This window comes from Oncorhynchus tshawytscha, linkage group LG25, assembly GCF_018296145.1.
Source record: "Oncorhynchus tshawytscha isolate Ot180627B linkage group LG25, Otsh_v2.0, whole genome shotgun sequence".
Classification (NCBI taxonomy): Eukaryota; Metazoa; Chordata; class Actinopteri; order Salmoniformes; family Salmonidae; genus Oncorhynchus; species Oncorhynchus tshawytscha.
In genome coordinates, this window is record NC_056453.1 from 15,277,305 (window position 1) to 15,296,124 (window position 18,820).

General features: G+C 46.1%; 1 protein-coding gene across 1 annotated transcript; it reads left to right on the forward strand.

Moving 5' to 3' along the window:
* The first annotated feature begins 1,426 nt into the window (after positions 1–1,426).
* LOC112224299 (protein kinase C epsilon type-like) lies at positions 1,427–18,689 on the forward strand. The gene is made up of 16 exons (XM_042305995.1): positions 1,427–2,746; positions 2,987–3,133; positions 8,068–8,131; positions 9,765–9,930; positions 10,714–10,748; positions 10,939–11,027; positions 11,261–11,390; positions 11,535–11,677; positions 11,752–11,827; positions 11,969–12,141; positions 14,697–14,870; positions 16,870–17,024; positions 17,178–17,316; positions 17,418–17,606; positions 17,941–18,087; positions 18,364–18,689. The coding sequence occupies exons 1-16, from the start codon at positions 2,546–2,548 to the stop codon at positions 18,505–18,507; spliced, it is 2,172 nt and encodes a 723-aa protein (XP_042161929.1). The 5' UTR covers positions 1,427–2,545; the 3' UTR covers positions 18,508–18,689.
* Positions 18,690–18,820: the final 131 nt, after the last annotated feature.

Consider the following 18,820-nt stretch of genomic DNA (forward strand, 5'->3'; position numbering starts at 1 on the left):
ATTGGTGCACAATGATGTCATTACTTGTTGTCTTCAAATCGGTTTCTTTCAGTCAATATGTCCTGCGAAATGACCCATCACGTTTGGTTTTGTTACCAACAACCAGTTGATTGCAATGAAACCAAACATGACTGGAAAAGTCACGTTTAGTGTGTGTATTTACATCGAATGTGTCGTCGAAAATTTAATGAGACGGAATTCACGACACAAGCGGTTCACAAAATGTTTTGTGTTAGGCTATAAAAATGGATTTTATCAAACAAAAGACCATTCATTGTGTAACAATGAGCATTGGGATTGCAAACAGAGGAAGATCGTCAAAGGTAAACAATTTATTTTATTGCAATTTGTGATTTTGTTACGCCTGTGCTGGTTGAAATAGTTATTTTTTTAATGGGGCTCTGTCCTCAGATAATCGCATCTTATTCTTTCGCAGTAAATCCTTTTTTAAATCTGACAACGCAGTTGGATTAGCAAGATTCTAGGCTTTCGAAACATGTGAGACACTTGTATTTTCCTGAATTTTTAATATGACTATTTATGTAGCGATCACCGTATGTTGTCGAATTTAATCCGTTTGGTTCGGTGCGCAGAGAGGTTAATTGAAATGCATTCCAGGTGACTACCTCATGAAACTGGTTGAGAGAATGCCATGAGTGTACAAAGCTGTCATCAAGACAAAGGGTGGCTATTTGAAGAATCTGAAATATACAATCTATTTTGATTTGTTTAACACTTTTTTGGTTACTACATGATTCCATATGTGTTATTACATAGTTGTGATGTCTTCACTACTATTCTACAATGTAGAAAATAGTAAAAATAAAGAAAAACCCTTGAATGAGTAGGTGTTCTAAAACGTTTGACCGGTAGTGTATTTCTTTTTTTTTTTGTTGCTTAAAATTTAAAATGTGGGGCTCAAACCCATCTGCCCTTAATGACGGTTCGCAACTGCACACGTGCATGGCTCCAGTAGAATGTCCTTGGCCATTTACATCGCTGGCAGATGAAAATCTAATCTCCAAAACAGAACATTTTCAGGAAATCAAAAAAACTGCCATATTTTTCCATGAACGAATATACAATTATAAAACTTCAGAAGCTATTTCAAATAGCTTGGTCCCAGAGTCATGAAATGTTCAGAGGAAGCTACATTTGAGCGGAGTTAGCCAACTGCTTTCAATAGCCTATCCCTGCGTGTAAAAAAGGAAAATAGTCTAAAATTGAGTAACATGGTTTTCATCCAACAGCGATGGGATGAACTAAAAGCCCTTTGCGGATTCCCTGTGTGTGTGTGTGTTTGTGTGTATATATACGTGTATACATATGTGTGCGCGCGCATGACAGTAGACATCACTGACAACAAGGAGATGGATATAATGTATGACATCATAGCAAGGACACAGTCAAGCTTTCATCAACACACTCTTGTGTCCTTAGGTAAACCACTGGATTTGAACCGTGGTTGTCTGCGCAGTCAGTGCGCCACAAGACTGTTAGTCCGCTGAGCTAAAGCCAAACCATTAGGCTATTCATCAGTGTACCGAACCATCTCTTCTACACGCGTTTGTGTGTGTGTGTGTGTATCGTTTCGTTGGGCAGAAAGGCTGTCTGATTGACCATATTGGGTGTGGTATCTTGCACACACAAACACACACACACAATCCCTTATCCGGCGCAGAGGGCAAGCGGCGCGGCTGACGCGTTTTGCGCATTTCCTGAAGCTCGCGCTCACACTGGGAAACCGCTGCTGGCTGGAGAAACGGGTGAACGCGCACAGGGAGAGATATAGGGAGAGAAAGAGAGAGAGAGGAAAACGACAGACAGATTGAGGGCGACTGATAGCCTGTCACTGGTTAGCACTTTAAACCGTGGGACCCACCGGATAAGCAGACAGACATCCCGGGAAAGAAAAGAACCAGTGCTGTTCAAGACATATTCTGTCGGAGCTGTTTACTGAGTCGAGCTGCTTACAGCCGGCACGAGACACGGTGGAGGGATCGCGGATGTCTAGGTCTCCTCCCCCGCCCTGAGCCCGGGACAGCAGCTGCTCTACCGGGTACAGTCTCTGATCAGATGATCAGGACCGGAGCCGTTCTCTGTGATTCATCATCGGGCTTCTCTCCTTTCCTCCCACCACCGAGACCTATTCTATAGCGTCGTTATTCGTTATTTCTGCTAACGACAACCCTCTCTATCTCTGCCATCTGCACGGGACGGACTGTAAACAAACAGAGGGCACCGTCTGTCGTCTGGCCCGACCTGGTTTGGCGCAAGCGGGCTCGGTACCTGACTGTGGGGTGTGTTCTATAGACTATATTAAGAGCGAAGAGGGGCGTTTTTACCCATGTTTACGTTTTAACATGGCCGTGTGTGTGAGGCAGTGTGTGTAGGCTATGTGTGTGTGTATCTGTGACAGTGTGTTGTAAATGTCTGACTGTTTGAATGGATTCTGGGATGTAGGATTACCTATCTAATATGGTGACTAGTTAGAAAGAACAGACTTACAGACAGACGGACCATCTGCACACACATACACGCCACCATGCCAGTGTTCAGTGGGGTGTTGAAGGTGCGTGTGTGTGAGGCAGTGGATTTGAAGCCCACCCCCTGGGCACTCCGCCATGCAGGGGGGAAGAACTCATCCTCATTCCTCCTGGACCCCTACCTCACCCTCAACCTGGACCAGACCCACCTGGGACAGACCTGCACCAAGAACAGAAGCAACTCACCTGCATGGAACCAGGTACTGTACCAGATCCACTTCTCCAGGGCAGGGCAGCATTGGTGGGACACTTTTGCTTCAGCCCAACACAAACACCTGAGTTCAGCCCAACACAAACACCTGAACTCATCATGCGCTTCAGTTTAGGGCTAAAGGTTACAGAGGCAGACTAATGGGCAGAAGGTGGCTGGTGTAAATCTGGCCAGTTGGATATAAATGGACAAAATATATATTATTCTAGTCTATTTTTTTTTGTTGTAGGACTTTACAGCCCAGATGACGGACGGACGGAAATTGGAGATGTCAGTGTTCCATGATGCACCAATTGGATATGATGACTTTGTGGCTAACTGCACCATACAGCTGGAGGACATTCTGCAGAACGGCAGCACGCACTACCAGGCCTGGGTAGGAAGACACATGTGTGTGTGTGTGTGTGTGTGTGTGTGAGAATCATGACTATCCTTGCCTGAAACATTAATACATGCGTTAGCTCCTCAAGCTAATGCATAGGCTTTAGCTCAGCAGGCTAACAGAGTTTGTGGCACACAGGCTAAATTAATTTCGTAACATTTGTGTCTGTCCGTACCTGTGTGTGACGTGTAGAGGTTGAGGGGGCCTGCTGAGGGCTGGGCTGGTGAGTATGTACAGTGCCTGCAGAAAGTGTTCATGTTGATGTGTTACAGCCTGATTTCAACATGGATTGATATTGTCTACACACAAAATCCCATCCCAGTTTTTTTTAGAAATGTTTGTAAATGTATTGAAAATGAAATACACAAATATAATAATCTCATTACATAGGTATTCACACCCCAGAGTCAATACCTGTTAGAATCACCATTGGCTGTGATTACAGCTGTGAGTCTTTCTGGGTAAGTCTCTATAAGAGCTTTGCACACCTGGATTGTACAATATTTGCACTTTTTTAAATTTATTTTTTATTCTTCAAGCTCTGTCAAGTTGGTTGTTGATCATTGCTAGACAGCCATTTTCAAGTCTTGCCATAGATTTTCAAGCTGATTCAAATCAAAACTGTAACTAGGCCATTCAGGAACATTCAATGTCGTCTTGGTAAGGAACTCCAGTGTCTATTTGTCCTTGTGTTTTAGGTTATTGTCCTGCTGAAAGGTGGATTTATCTTCCAGTGTCTGGTGGAAAGCAGACTGAACCAGGTTTTCCTCTAGGATTTTGCCAGTGCTTAGCTTTATTCCGTTTCTTTATAACCCCCAAAACTCCTGAGTCCTTGCCGATGACAAGCATACCCATAACATGATGCAGCCACCACCATGCTTGAAAATATATAGAGTGGTACTCAGTGATGTGTATTCAGGACATTTTTGCAGTTTTACTTTAGTGCATGTTTTGTCATTTTTATTCCGTACTGGCTTCCTTCTTTTCACTTTGTCATTTAGGTTAGTATTGTGGATTAACTACAATGTTGTTGATCCATCCTCAGTTCTTTCCTATCAAAGCCATTAAACTCTGTAAAAGTCACAATTGGCCTCATGGTGAAATCCCTGAGTGGTTTCCTTCCTCTCCAGCAACTGAGGAAGGGCACCTGTATCTTTGTAGTGACTGGGTGTGATCATCCATGTAGTGACCATGCACGGTGTAATCAATACCTTCACCAAGGGATATTACATTTTTGCTTTTTTACATTTCACCCATCTAGCAATAGATGCCCTTCATTGGAAAACTTCCCTGGTCTGTGTGGTTGAATCTCTGTTTGAAATTCACTTCTCGACTGAGGGACCTTACAGATAATTGTATGCGTGGGGTACAGAGACGAGGTAGTCATTCAAAAATCATGTTAAACACTATTATTGCACACAGAGTTAGTCCATGCAACTTATTATGTGACTTGTTAAGCACATTTTTACTCCAAAACGTATTTAGGCTTGCCATAACAAAGGGGTTGAATACTCATTGACGCAAGACATTTCAGCTTTTCATTTTGAATACATTTCTAAAAACATAATTCCATTATGGGGTATTGTGTGTAGGCCAGTGACACAAAATCCAAATGTAATCATTGTTAAATTCAGGCTGTAACACAACAGGGTGTGAATACTTTCTGAAGGCACTGTAACACACACACACACACACACACACACACACACACACACCCCCCAGGGTTTCCTGTCCTACTCTGTCAACCGGTATGAGATCAAAGTGTACAGATCAATGGATCACTCTGATGATCGATCAGTTTTTATTGAAGAGCCAGCCAAGTCAATACTCTCTCTCTCTGTACTGCTACAGCTAGTTACCCTCTCCCCTCCTCTCCTGTCTCTGTGGTGACATCACTGACTATGGCCTCCTGGGTAATAACTGGATGGTTGCCGGGCAGTGACATCACTGGCTACGCCCCTCAGTGACCCTCTGTAGAAGTAGGGCAGACTGGGCTTAAGATGCCCTTGTAAACACACACACACACAAATGGGCCAGTGCATTCACAAGCACAAAGGCACTGGGAAAGGAAACCTGATCAACAATACAATGTGTGTGTGTGTGTGTATCTAGTGTGTGTCATATATGGCCTTAGTGAAAGGGAAGCAATAGGGTGAAATTAGAGAACTCTCTTTCTGTGTGAGTTGACGTGTGCGTATATAAGTGTGTGTGTTTGCTGAAAATGCTGAAATCTCAATTCTGAGAATTTGTCTTTGATGTTGGAGGCTGTCATCGAACCCAAACTCTCCAGAGAGAGGGAAAGGATGGATCTTTTATTCAGACATTTTAATTGATCTATTTAAACAATGTATCAACATTTCTGTTGCCATTATTACAAATGTACCCACTAATGAATTTCCCTATTATATCTCGAGATGTACTAGTCATCAGTAACAATTAATAAATAGCATTTGAAACTGGAGGGAGAAGAAGAGGGACAGAGAGATGATGACAGGAAGGGGTGCAGACACAGTGGAAGTGTAACGTGAGGTGTGTGTGTGTGTGTGTCAGGTAGTGAGAACTCAGATGTGTATTTAATGCTGGCCTCAGTCTCCAACCTACTTTAGGTTCCCTAGACACCAGACACTTACAGATCACACTCAATGATACAGTGTGTGTGTGTGGCTAGGGCTGTATCCCTGCATTCTAATTGGCTAACCGGATTAATGAGGTGAACTAATTTTTCCATGTACATGGCGACAGTAAAGTACTTAAAGTCTCAGCCAGGCAATGTCTCTGAGTGTGTGATTCTAACTTAGCCATATTGTTGTATGTGTGTGTGTGTATGTGTGTGTGTTTATATTAGGTCTACATATGTATTGTTCTGTGTGTCTGTGTGTGGTGGCAGATCTGCTGTATGACAGGCAGAGCGTTGTGTAAGAGGATCTACGGCTGTCCAGAGCTTAACCAAGGATTTAACCCCCATCCCTCTCTAAATCTCTATCCCTCTCTATCACTATCACTCTATCACACTCTATCACTCCATCCCTCTCTATCACTCTCTATCACTATCACTCCATCCCTCTCTATCACTCTCACTCTCTCCCTATCACTATCACTCTATCACTCCATCCCTCTCTATCACTCTCTATCACTCTCTATCACTCCATCACTCTCTATCACTCCCTCTCTATCACTCCATCCCTCTCTATCACTATCACACTCTATCACACTCTATCACTATCACTCCATCCCTCTCTATCACTCTCTATCACTATATCACACTCTATCACTCCATCCCTCTCTATCACACTCTATCACTCCATCCCTCTCTATCAGTCTCGATCACTCTCTATCAATATCACTATCACACTCTCACTCCATCCCTCTCTAAATCTCTATCCCTCTCTATCACTATCACTCTCACACTCTATCACTCTCTATCACTATCACTCCATCCCTCTCTATCACTCTCTCGATCACTATATCACACTCTATCACTCCATCCCTCTCTATCACTATCACTCCATGTTAGTTCAACTATAATTTCCTCCAACACTCCATCCCTCTCTATCACTCTCTCTCTCGATCACTCTCTATCAATATCACTATCACACTATCACTCCATCCCTCTCTATCACTCTCTATCACTCTATCACACTCTCACACTATCACTCCATCCCTCTCTAAATCTCTATCCCTCTCTATCACTATCACTCTATCACTCCATCCCTCTCTATCACTCCATCCCTCTCTATCACTATCACTCTATCACACTCCATCCCTCTCTATCACTCCATCACTCCATCCCTCTCTATCACTCACGATCACTCCATCCCTCTCTATCACTCTCTATCACTCTCTCTATCACTATCACTCTATCACTCCATCCCTCTCTATCACTCTCACTCTCTCTCTATCACTATCACTCTATCACACTCTATCACTATCACTCCATCCCTCTCTATCACTCTCTATCACTCTCTCTCTCTCTCGATCACTCTCTATCACTATATCACACTCTATCACTCCATATCACTCTCTCTCTCACTATCACTCTATCACACTCTATCACTCCATCCCTCTCTATCACTATCACACTCTATCACTCTCTATCACTCTCTCTCTCTCTATCACTATCACTCTATCATCACTCCATCCCCCTCTATCACTCTCTATCACTATCACTCTATCATACTCTATCACTCCATCCCTCTCTAAATCTCTATCACTATCACTTTATCACACTCTATCACTCCATCCCTCTCTATCACTCTCTCTCTATCACTATCACACTCTATCACTCCATCCCTCTCTATCACTATCACACTCTATCACTCTCTATCACTCTCTCTCTCCTACTCTCTCTCTCTCTCTCTATATATCACACTCTCTCTCTCCTACTCTCTCTCTATCACTCTCTCTCTATCACTCTCTCTCTCCTACTCTCTCTCTCTCTCTCTATATCACACTCTCTCTCTCTCTCTCTATATATCACACTCTCTCTCTCCTACTCTCTCTCTATCACTCTCTCTCTATCACTCTCTCTCTCCTACTCTCTCTCTATCACTCTCTCTCTCCTACTCTCTCTCTCACTCTCTCTCCTACTCGCTCCCCCCTTGGAAAATGTAAAATACTTGTGAGGCCAGCTGCCATTGACGCTATGAAGGGTGGCAGGTAGCCTAGGTTACAGAAGCAGGTTCAAATCCTGGTGTGGGTAATAAAACCAGTGAGAATTAACTGACAACACTTACCTGTCTCCAGGAGCTATAGGTGCTCCTCTCAATAATATGTGTTTGAATGTCTGGATGTTGGAGATACATTTCTGTCATAACGGTTGGACTATACTACTATTCCATGATGTCATTGGTATGTGTGTGTGTGTGTGTGTGGGGGGGGGGTGCATACAGTGTGTTGTACATCAAAACAGACTGTCTTTCTCTCTCCAGGTTGATTTAGAACCAGAGGGGAAGGTCTATGTGATTATCGATCTGTCAGGATCTTCTACTGAAGGTAAAACTACTCTACCCACAACCCTCTGCTTCACCCACAGCCTCTTGTTCTACCCACCATCCTCTGCTCCCCCCACAACCTACTGTTCTACCCATAGAGAGCGAGGTCAGACACCAGCCCTAGGGCTATTGTTGGAAGGCCAGTCAGCAGAGCTCTGTGTGTGCATGTGTGTCTCTCAATCGATTCTCACCCCTTTGTCCTACACCCCGTCTCACACAAGCTCTGACTCTCTCTCTCTCTCTCTCTCCCTCTCCCTCTCTCTCTCTCTCTCTCCCTGTCTCTCTCTCTCTCTCTCGCTCTCTCTCTCGATCCCCCTCAACATGTCAGTGACTAGATCAATATGATATTGCAGTCTGATGCCTGACAATGTAGATGTTGTGGCGTTTAATCATTGGTTAATTTGTGCAGCTGCTTCCCTGAAGCCCCCTCACACCTGAACTTCCTCCCAGTTCAGCTAGCTAATTTATGCTAATATATGCGTATTATTCATTTGTAATATATTTGTATATAAGGATGGGCAAGAACTGGAGAGTCAAAAAGAATGAGAGAGAGAGAGAGAGAGAGAAAAGGGTGAGAGAGAGAGAGAGAGAAAAGGGTGAGAGAGAGAGAGAAGGGTGAGTGAGTGAGGAGAGAAAGAGGAGGTATTTTTAGGAGTTATTTTCTCTGCAATCTGTTCTGTGCTGCTCAGGGGCCTTCTCTCGTCCCCTCCCTTCCCCTCCCTCCATCATCTCTCTTTCTTCTGCTGCGTATCCTCCTATAAATCTTCTACCTCTACTTCACCATCCGCTCCTCTTCGCTCCCTTTACCCTGGTTGTTGAGCTCTTCTATACATTTTTTCCCCCCATCACTCCTCTCTCACTTTTCCTTATTTGAGATCCTCTGTGATTGCGTGTGCTTGTGTGTGTGTGCTGTGATTGGTCAGTAAGTGTTCTGTGAGTTCATAGTACACCCGTCTCCACGGCAATCACTCACACCTGCCTAACCCCGCCCCTCTGTGTGGTGTGTGTGAACAGATGGATGATGTATTATGTAAAACACACTGATCTCAGTAATGGCCTGTTTAGCTGCTCCACTTTCTTGTTTTCTCTCTCAAACACGCACACACACACGCAACAATGCACGCACAAATGCACGCACGTATGCACACACACACACACACATACACACACACAAACACATACATACTGTACAGACACACAGTAACCACCTCTGCAAGACAACCTAGAGAGAGCAAGAGAGCGACAGACAGAGAGAGTAGGAGGAGTGGAGGTGGTTCTCTTGTCTCATAAGGCTAATTCGGTCCTAGGGACACAGAGAGAGGGAGAGATGGATGGAGGTAAAACGATGGGACTGGAAGAGAAGAAAATGTACATTTCTTCATATTCTGTCCTTTGTTGTAGTGCCCACACAGAAAGACATAAAGAGAGGTAGAGGAGGATGGAGAAAGCGAGGGAGAAAGATACTATACTTTTAGGAACGATCTCGTGTGCCCAATCCACAATCGGACACGAGCCTCTACCCCTACCCCTGACCTCCCTTAGGCACTGGTGGAGATCTTACAGGATAAGTAATATGGTGCATGGAGTGATTTGTGAATTGGACCCTTCTTTAATGCTGCCTGTCTGTTCGTTAGCCTCAGCAGCCAATGAGAATGAGGAGCGTGTGTTCCGAGAGCGGATTGGTCCTCGGCGGCGGCAGGGGGCCGTCCGGAGGCGTGTTCACCAGGTTAACGGACACAAGTTCATGGCTACGTATCTACGGCAACCGACCTACTGCTCACACTGCCGAGACTTCATCTGGTGAGAAACACATACACACACACCAGCATCAGCCCTCTGTTCCATCCTAGAGCTTCCTCTGCTGGTGAGACCCAGATTAAGCAGCTCAGAAATCAGCCCCAGTAATTATCATAGAATACACTACATGACCATAAGTATGGGGACATGCTATAACAGCCTCTACTTTTCTAGGAAGGCTTTCCACTAGATGTTGGAACATTGCTGCGGGGACTTGCTTCCATTCAGCCACAAGAGCATTAGTGAGGTTGGGCAATTAGGCCTGGCTCACAGTCGGCGTTCCAATTCATCCCAAAGAAGTTTGATGGGGTTGAGGTCAGGGCTCTGTGCATGCCAGTCAAGTTCTTCCACACTGATCTCTACAAACCATTCCTGTATGAAGCTCGCTTTGTGCACGGGGGCATTGTCATGCTGAAACAGGAAAGGGCCTTCCCTAAACCACTGCCACAAAGTTCGAAGCACAGAATCGTCTAGAATGTCATTGCATGCTGTAGCACTAATTTGAAAGCGTGTCCATATACTTTTGGGGATGTAGTGTATTTATATTTTAGTCACTTAGTAGACACTCTTATCCAGAGCTACTTTCAGGAGCAATTAGGGTTAAGTGACTTGCTAAAGGGCACATCGGCAGATTTTTCACTTAGTTGGCTCAGGAATTCAAACCAGCTGCCTTTCGGTTTCTGGCCCAATGCTCTTAACCGCTAGGCTACCTGCCACCAATAACCCTGTTTTCTCTACAAAATGCTGACTTTCTCTCTTTCTCACCCTCTCTCTTTGATTTGATAGGGGAGTACTGGGAAAGCAGGGTTACCAATGCCAGGGTGAGTACAAGTCATCTGTCTTTCTGTGTGGGTTCTTGAATTATTATGCTGGTTCTAGTGATACCTGAGCATTCTAGAATGAATCGAGACATTATTGAGTTGTCTTTCTGTTGTATTCATATTGTGTGTTGTTCAGTGTCCACTTAAAAGTGTGCAATTGTGGAAGTGTGTAATTGTGTGTTTGTTGCAGTGTGCACGTGTGTGGTCCACAAGCGCTGCCATGAGCACATCATCACCAAGTGTGCCGGGATGAAGAAGCAGGAGGATACACCGGAGGAGGTATTGTGGACTGTTATTGGTCAACATGGCCACCATAGAGTTATGGCCACCATGATGTAATTTGGTTTGGAAACACAAACTTCTGTCAATAAATTCCTCTGTGCGCTGGGCATAACTGTTTGCAGAGAGATGCTCCTATATACTAGGTGTAGATTCCAATCACAGCTCCAAACTCTCCCTAACTCTCCCACCCTCCTTCCCTTTCTCCCTCCTTCACCCCTCCCTCTCTCCAGGTTGGTGCCCAGAGGTTTAGTGTCAACATGCCTCATAAGTTCAGCAACCACAACTACAAGGCCCCTACCTTCTGTGACCACTGTGGATCTTTACTATGGGGACTAATGAGGCAGGGTCTGCAATGCAAGGGTATGGCACCTGTGTGAGTGTGTGTGTGTGTGTGTGTGGTAGTATGCAAGGTTGGTGTTCATTGTCAACAGACGGTGTAAGTATAATGTAGCTCCTAACTATGACGTGTGTGTGTGTGTGGTGTGTGTGTGTGTATGTGTGTAGTGTGTAAGATGAATGTCCACAAGAGGTGTGAGGCCAACGTAGCTCCCAACTGCGGGGTGGATGCCAAAGGCATCGCCAAAGTCCTGGCTGAAATGGGAGTCACCCCTGACAAGATCTCCACTACCGCACAGCGCAGGAAAAAGGTATACACACACACTGACGATGGCAACGATGACAATGTTGACGATAACCGTCTCTTTCCCCTCTCTCTCTCTAGTTACCCCCAGGGCTGGACTCCCAGTCACCTTCAGAACTCTCAGACGAGCTTCCCCTCACCTCCCCCTCACAGCAAGGTAATACACAAACACACACACACGCTCACACACACACACACATGGTCACAAACATACTCGAAGACACAGAGTTGTCTGACTTACTTTGTGTGTGTGTGTGTGTGTGTATGTGTGTGTGTGTGTGTGTGTGTGCGTGTGCAGAGCTGTCCGAGTTGGAGCGGCTACAACAGGGGACGTCGCTAGAGATGCAAAGCTCTCCATCCTCCTCCACCTCCTCCTATGCCTCCTCTACCTCGCGGGAGAACGGAGCAGTGAAGAGGACGCTGAAAGACTTCAGTTTCATTAAGGTCCTGGGGAAAGGCAGCTTCGGGAAGGTGAGGAGGAGGAGGGCGAGGGAGGAGCGTAGGTCTGTGGCGGTCGTGACATTTTGTCAGCCGGTAACTGTCATGCAAATAACTGCCTGTCTCACAGTTTAATTGACCGTTAAATGAACATAAACACATTTAGCATCTGCGGGCACAGCCTACGAGCCACTGATGCAGACCTTTTGAACATCTACATTTAAATAAAACAACGTAATAAATATAATAAATAAATCCATAATACAGCCTACACCAGAGATGGACAGCTCCACTTTTCACCGCCGGTTAAACTAATTGCGTTCTAATCTGAAGATCATAATTAGGCGATTATTGGAGTCAGGTGTGTTAGCTGGGGCCGGAGCAGAAGGTGTGACACCAAATCAGGCCTCCGAGGACTGGAGTTGCCCATCCCGATCCTAGGTCTAAAGGCAGGTCTAAAGAAAACATGATGTGAAGGAAATGTAGCCTATTTCAGATGAACAAAATAGCGTATTCTGAGTCGTTCTTATGTTTGGCCCTGATCTGGCTATGCCATATGGCTACGGGCTCCACTAGTTGATTTAGCAGACAATATTAGCTTATAATTCCCGTGGCATTAGTTTATATGATTTTATAGTAAGAACAGTACTATTGAACATAGCTGAATAAAATAAAAAGGATATTTTTCTCAGGTAGTGCACACATGCAGCTATTCTGTGTTGAGCGGTTAACAAAGACACCGGTCCTCCTATATGCTTCATTTAGAGTTATTTCTGCAACTTTACTTGTGATACAAACGTTGGGCTATATGTTTTGATTTCTAACACATTCTAAGGCTGCATGATGCTGCTCTAATGATGATTTGAAAAAAGTCACATGAAAGGTTGCCCCAATGCTTTTTTGGTTGCTACATGATTCCATGTGTGTTATTTCATAGTTTTGATGTCTTCACTATTATTCTACAATGTAGAAAATAGTCAAAATTAAGAAAAACACTTGAATGAGTAGGTGTGTCCAAACCTTTGACTGCTACTGTAATTACAAATCATTTGTAGACTGCAAATTGACCGCAAGAAGTCCAAACAGATATAATGTTTGACTGAAACATAATAATTTGAAACCTTTCTTACATTTGTATACAATCACCTGTCTCTCTATTATGCGTGGGCCCTCCAACCCTGTTCCTAGGCCTTTAGGTTACACTTGGGAGTTATTTGGCCACTTGAGTTGTGATACAAACCTTATCAAAACATATAGGCCTATGGGTCGTGCTGTTTCTGGCCTTAAGGCTGCACACGCTGGGCGTCATTCCCATGTGAAAATATTCTCACCCACTATTCTCAATTCAATCTTGTCTTTACATATACTAAATAATACATGTGTGAAATTATACTGAACAAAAAATATAAACGCAACATGTAAAGTGTCGGTCCCATGTTTCATGAGCTGAATTCAAAGATCCCAGAAGTGTTTCATATGCACAAAAAGTGTATTTCTCTCAAATTTTGTGCACAAATTTGTTTACATTGCTGTTAGTGAGCATTTCTCCTTTGCCAAGATAATACATCCATCTGACATGTGTGGCATATCAAGAAGCTGATTAAACAGCAGGATCATTACACATGTGCACCTCATGCTGGGGACAATAAAAGGCCAGTCTAACATGTGCAGTTTTGTCACACAACACAATGGCAATTTACTGATGGAGAAAAATACATGTCATCCGTATGCAGGGCAGGGTAGCCTAGTGGTTAGAGCGTTGGACTAGTAACCGGAAGGTTGCAAGTTCAAATCCCCAAGCTGACAGGGTACAAATCTGTCGTTCTGCCCCTGAACAGGCAGTTAACACACTGTTCCTAGGCCGTCATTGAAAATAAGAATTTGTTCTTAACTGACTTGCCTAGTTAGATAAAGGTCTTTTTTCTTTTTTTTTATAAATAAAAATGCACTTGAATAGCTTTTCCCACATCCCATTTTCATGCCATCAAGGTAGGCTACTCTGTTGTAAAGCAAAGCCACGTGTAGGACAGTTGAGAAATGAATATAGTAGGCCTAGCTTATAGAAAGCTGATGGGATCCTCCTCTTTTTAGTGGAGGCCATCAAAACTCTGTTTTGTCACACAATTAGATAGCATAACCTATAGAAATATTGCACAACATGTGCTTATAGGAATGATAACTGAATTCCGTCAACCAGCTATGAGGAGCTGGCTCTCGCTGCTCAACAGGTGATCCGATTTTACTCAAACTCTGATGAAGTGTTTGAAGTGATTTTTGATTGCATTTGCATTGATGTCAGTGTGATTAGAGGGACAATAGAGCGCTGAGTACCAGGCCATTAGCGTCTGGCCGTTAGCGAGGTCAGGTAGGCTACTAATGACCATCAGCGGCATCAGAGTGCAGTTTTGGAGAACCCTAGTTCCCGTGACTCAACTGGCCACCGTAACAGCCCTAGGAGGAGGGAAAGAGGAGGACGGGACGGAGAATGGACATGGGGATGGAGCTGGTGTTTAAGGGCTGTGAGGAGGTGTAAAGTCTCTCTTTTTCTCTCTCGCCCCTCCCCTCTCCCCCCCCCACTCCCTCTGCAGGTGATGTTAGCAGAGCTGAAAGGCAGTGAGGAGGTGTTTGCAGTAAAGGTGTTGAAGAAGGATGTGATCCAGCAGGATGACGATGTGGACTGCACCCTGACAGAGAAGCGAATCCTGGCCCTGGCACGCACACACCCCTACCTCTGCCAGCTCTACTGCTGCTTCCAGACCCGGGTACACACTACACACACCCCTACCAGTGCCAGCTCTACTGCTGCTTCCAGACCCGGGTACACACTACACACACCCCTACCTCTGCCAGCTCTACTGCTGCTTCCAGACCCGGGTACACACTACACACACCCTACCTCTGTCAGCTCTACTGCTGCTTCCAGACCCGGGTACACACTACACACACCCCTACCTCTGTCAGCTCTACTGCTGCTTCCAGACCTGGGTACACACTACACACACCCCTACCTCTGCCAGCTCTACTGCTGATTCCAGACCCGGGTACAAACTACACACACACACAGCCCTACCTCTGCCAGCTCTACTGTTGCTTCCAGACCCAGGTACACACTACACACACACACCCCTACCTCTGCCAGCTCTACTGCTGATTCCAGACCCGGGTACAAACTACACACACACACAGCCCTACCACTGCCAGCTCTACTGCTGCTTCCAGACCCGGGTACACACTACATACTACACACGCACACACCCCTACCTCTGCCAGGTCTACTGCTGCTTCCAGACCCGGGTACACACTACACACACACACCCCTACCTCTGTCAGCTCTACTGCTGCTTCCAGACCCGGGTACACACTACACACACACACCCCTACCACTGCCAGCTCTACTGCTGCTTCCAGACCCGGGTACACACTACACACTACACACGCACACACCCCTACCTCTGCCAGCTCTACTGCTGCTTCCAGACCCGGCTACACACTACACACTACACACGCACACACCCCTACCTCTGCCAGCTCTACTGCTGCTTCCAGACCCGGGTACACACTACACACACACACCCCTACCTCTGTCAGCTCTACTGCTGCTTCCAGACCTGGGTACACACTACACACACACACCCCTACCTCTGTCAGCTCTACTGCTGCTTCCAGACCTGGGTACACACTACACACACCCCTACCTCTGCCAGCTCTACTGCTGATTCCAGACCCGGGTACAAACTACACACACACACAGCCCTACCTCTGCCAGCTCTACTGTTGCTTCCAGACCCGGGTACACACTACACACACACACCCCTACCTCTGCCAGCTCTACTGCTGATTCCAGACCCGGGTACAAACTACACACACACACAGCCCTACCACTGCCAGCTCTACTGCTGCTTCCAGACCCGGGTACACACTACACACTACACACGCACACACCCCTACCTCTGCCAGGTCTACTGCTGCTTCCAGACCCGGGTACACACTACACACACACACCCCTACCTCTGTCAGCTCTACTGCTGCTTCCAGACCCGGGTACACACTACACACACACACCCCTACCACTGCCAGCTCTACTGCTGCTTCCAGACCCGGGTACACACTACACAATACACACGCACACACCCCTACCTCTGCCAGCTCTACTGCTGCTTCCAGACCCGGGTACACACTACACACTACACACGCACACACCCCTACCTCTGCCAGCTCTACTGCTGCTTCCAGACCCGGGCACACACTACACACACCCCTACCACTGCCAGCTCTACTGCTGCTTCCAGACCCGGGTACACACTACACACGCACACACCACTATCTCTGCCAGCTCTACTGCTGCTTCCAGACCCGGGTACACACTACACACACACCCCTACCTCTGCCAGCTCTACTGCGGCTTCCAGACCCGGGTACACACTACACACTACACACCCACCTCTGCCAGCTCTACCCCTACCACGCACACACCACTATCTCTGCCAGCTCTACTGCTGCTTCCAGACCCGGGTACACACTACACACACACCCCTACCTCTGCCAGCTCTACTGCTGCTTCCAGACCCGGGTACACACTACACACTACACACCCCCCTACCACTGCCAGCTCTACTGCTGCTTCCAGACATGGGTACACACTACACACTACACACGCACACAACCCCTACCTCTGCCAGCTCTACTGCTGCTTCCAGACCCGGGTACACACTACACACACATATATACACTCACACCCCAACCCTCTCCCTGCTTCTCCAGGACCGTCTGTTCTTCGTGATGGAGTACGTGAATGGAGGTGACCTGATGTTTCAGATCCAACGCTCCAGGAAGTTTGACGAGGCTCGCTCGCGCTTCTACGCCGCTGAAGTTACCTCTGCACTCATGTTCCTGCACCGCAACGGGGTCATTTACAGGTAACGTCCGACCTTTAACCCCTGACCTTGAACCACAGCCCACACGTGCCGGCACAACATGAGAATTATATCGTGGCAACTGCTGTTGTTGTACCAGTGTTATGTTTTTTGGTTGTTGGTGGCAACCATGTCCTCTCTCTCTCCCTCTCTCAGGGATCTGAAGTTAGATAACATATTGTTGGATGCAGAGGGACACTGTAAGCTGGCAGACTTTGGCATGTGTAAGGAGGGCATCATCAATGGAGTCACCACCACCACATTCTGTGGCACGCCTGACTACATAGCCCCTGAGGTGAGCTGAGCCAGTGTTACACACATTTCTGCCCCCTACGGTGTTTTTAGAGCCTCAGATGTTAAAGATAACGATGATGGTGTGTGTGTGTGTGTGTGTAGATCCTGCAGGAGTTGGAGTACGGTCCATCAGTGGACTGGTGGGCTCTGGGAGTGTTAATGTATGAGATGTTGGCTGGCCAGCCTCCGTTTGAAGCAGACAACGAAGACGATCTGTTTGAGTCTATCCTCCATGACGATGTCCTCTACCCTGTCTGGCTCAGCAAGGAGGCTGTATCCATCCTCAGAGCTGTACGTACCATCCCTCCATCATTATACACCTTTGTCTATCTCATCCCTCCATCCATCCCTCTTACATCTGTGTGAACAGATATCTCCCTTTCTGTTTTTCTCTATTTCTCTGTCTCTCTCTTTCTGTCTCTCTAATATCTTTGTGTCTGTACTGATCTCTCTCTTACTGTGTGTGTGTGTGTGTGTGTGTGTGTGTGTGTGTGTGTGTGTGTGTGTGTGTGTGTGTGTGTGTGTGTGTGTGTGTGTGTGTGTGTGTGTGTGTGTGTGTGTGTGTGTGTGTGTGTGTGTGTGTGTGTGTGTGTGTGTGTGTGTGTGTGTGTGTGTGTGTGTGTAGTTTATGACAAAGGCTCCAGCCCAGAGGTTAGGGTGTGTGTTGTCTCAGGGCTGTGACGAGGCCATTAAGAAACACTCATTCTTCAAAGACATCGATTGGACCCTGCTGGAACAGAGACGACTCAAACCCCCCTTCAAACCACGCATTGTAAGTCACAAGCACACGCACTTGCACACACACAAACACGTGTCTCCTGGTTGACTCCGCCTTCTCTTTCTCTCTCTCTTCTCTCTCTCTCTCCTGCTCTCTCTCTCTCTCCTGCTCTCTCTCTTCTCTCTTCTCTCTCCTGCTCTCTCTCTCTCCTGCTCTCTCTCTTCTCTCTTCTCTCTCCTGCTCTCTCTCTCTCCTGCTCTCTCTCTCTCTCCTGCTCTCTCTCTCTCTCCTGCTCTCTCTCTCTCTCTTCTCTCTCTCTTCTCTCTGTAGAAGACGAGGCGTGACGTGAATAACTTTGACCAGGACTTCACCAGAGAAGACCCAGTGTTAACTCCCACAGACGAGGCTGTTATCAGGCAGATCAACCAGGAGGACTTTAAAGGCTTCTCTTTCTGTGCAGAGATACAGACTTGAGAACTCTACGGTTTAGGTGTGTTGTATAAAGCCTGTGTTGATTGGTTACAAAGTGTTGTGTCTGTAGAGAAGTCTGAAGCATGGACCAGTGCTACTGGTTACTATTATTATTACTGTCCACTGTAGTGAGAAAAACTATACCTTGGGTCAAGTACATCTGTCAAATACATTCGTAAAATACCTGTGTTGTGCTTTATTTGGTTTGTCTGGTACAAAGGAACCAATAGAATAGTCCCAAAATTGCAAACTCCAATGTGAAAGAAACGCACCGCCTGACCCTGATTATATATATATTTTATCGGTGTGTTTATTT

Excerpts from the sequence above, each read along its gene's own strand:
- LOC112224299 (XM_042305995.1), top strand. The coding sequence starts at position 2,546 with ATGCCAGTGTTCAGTGGGGTGTTGAAGGTGCGTGTGTGTGAGGCAGTG. Across the intron at positions 11,828-11,968 it reads CACCTCCCCCTCACAGCAAG|AGCTGTCCGAGTTGGAGCGG; the intron begins GTAATACACAAA and ends GTGCGTGTGCAG. Across the intron at positions 12,142-14,696 it reads GGAAAGGCAGCTTCGGGAAG|GTGATGTTAGCAGAGCTGAA; the intron begins GTGAGGAGGAGG and ends CTCCCTCTGCAG.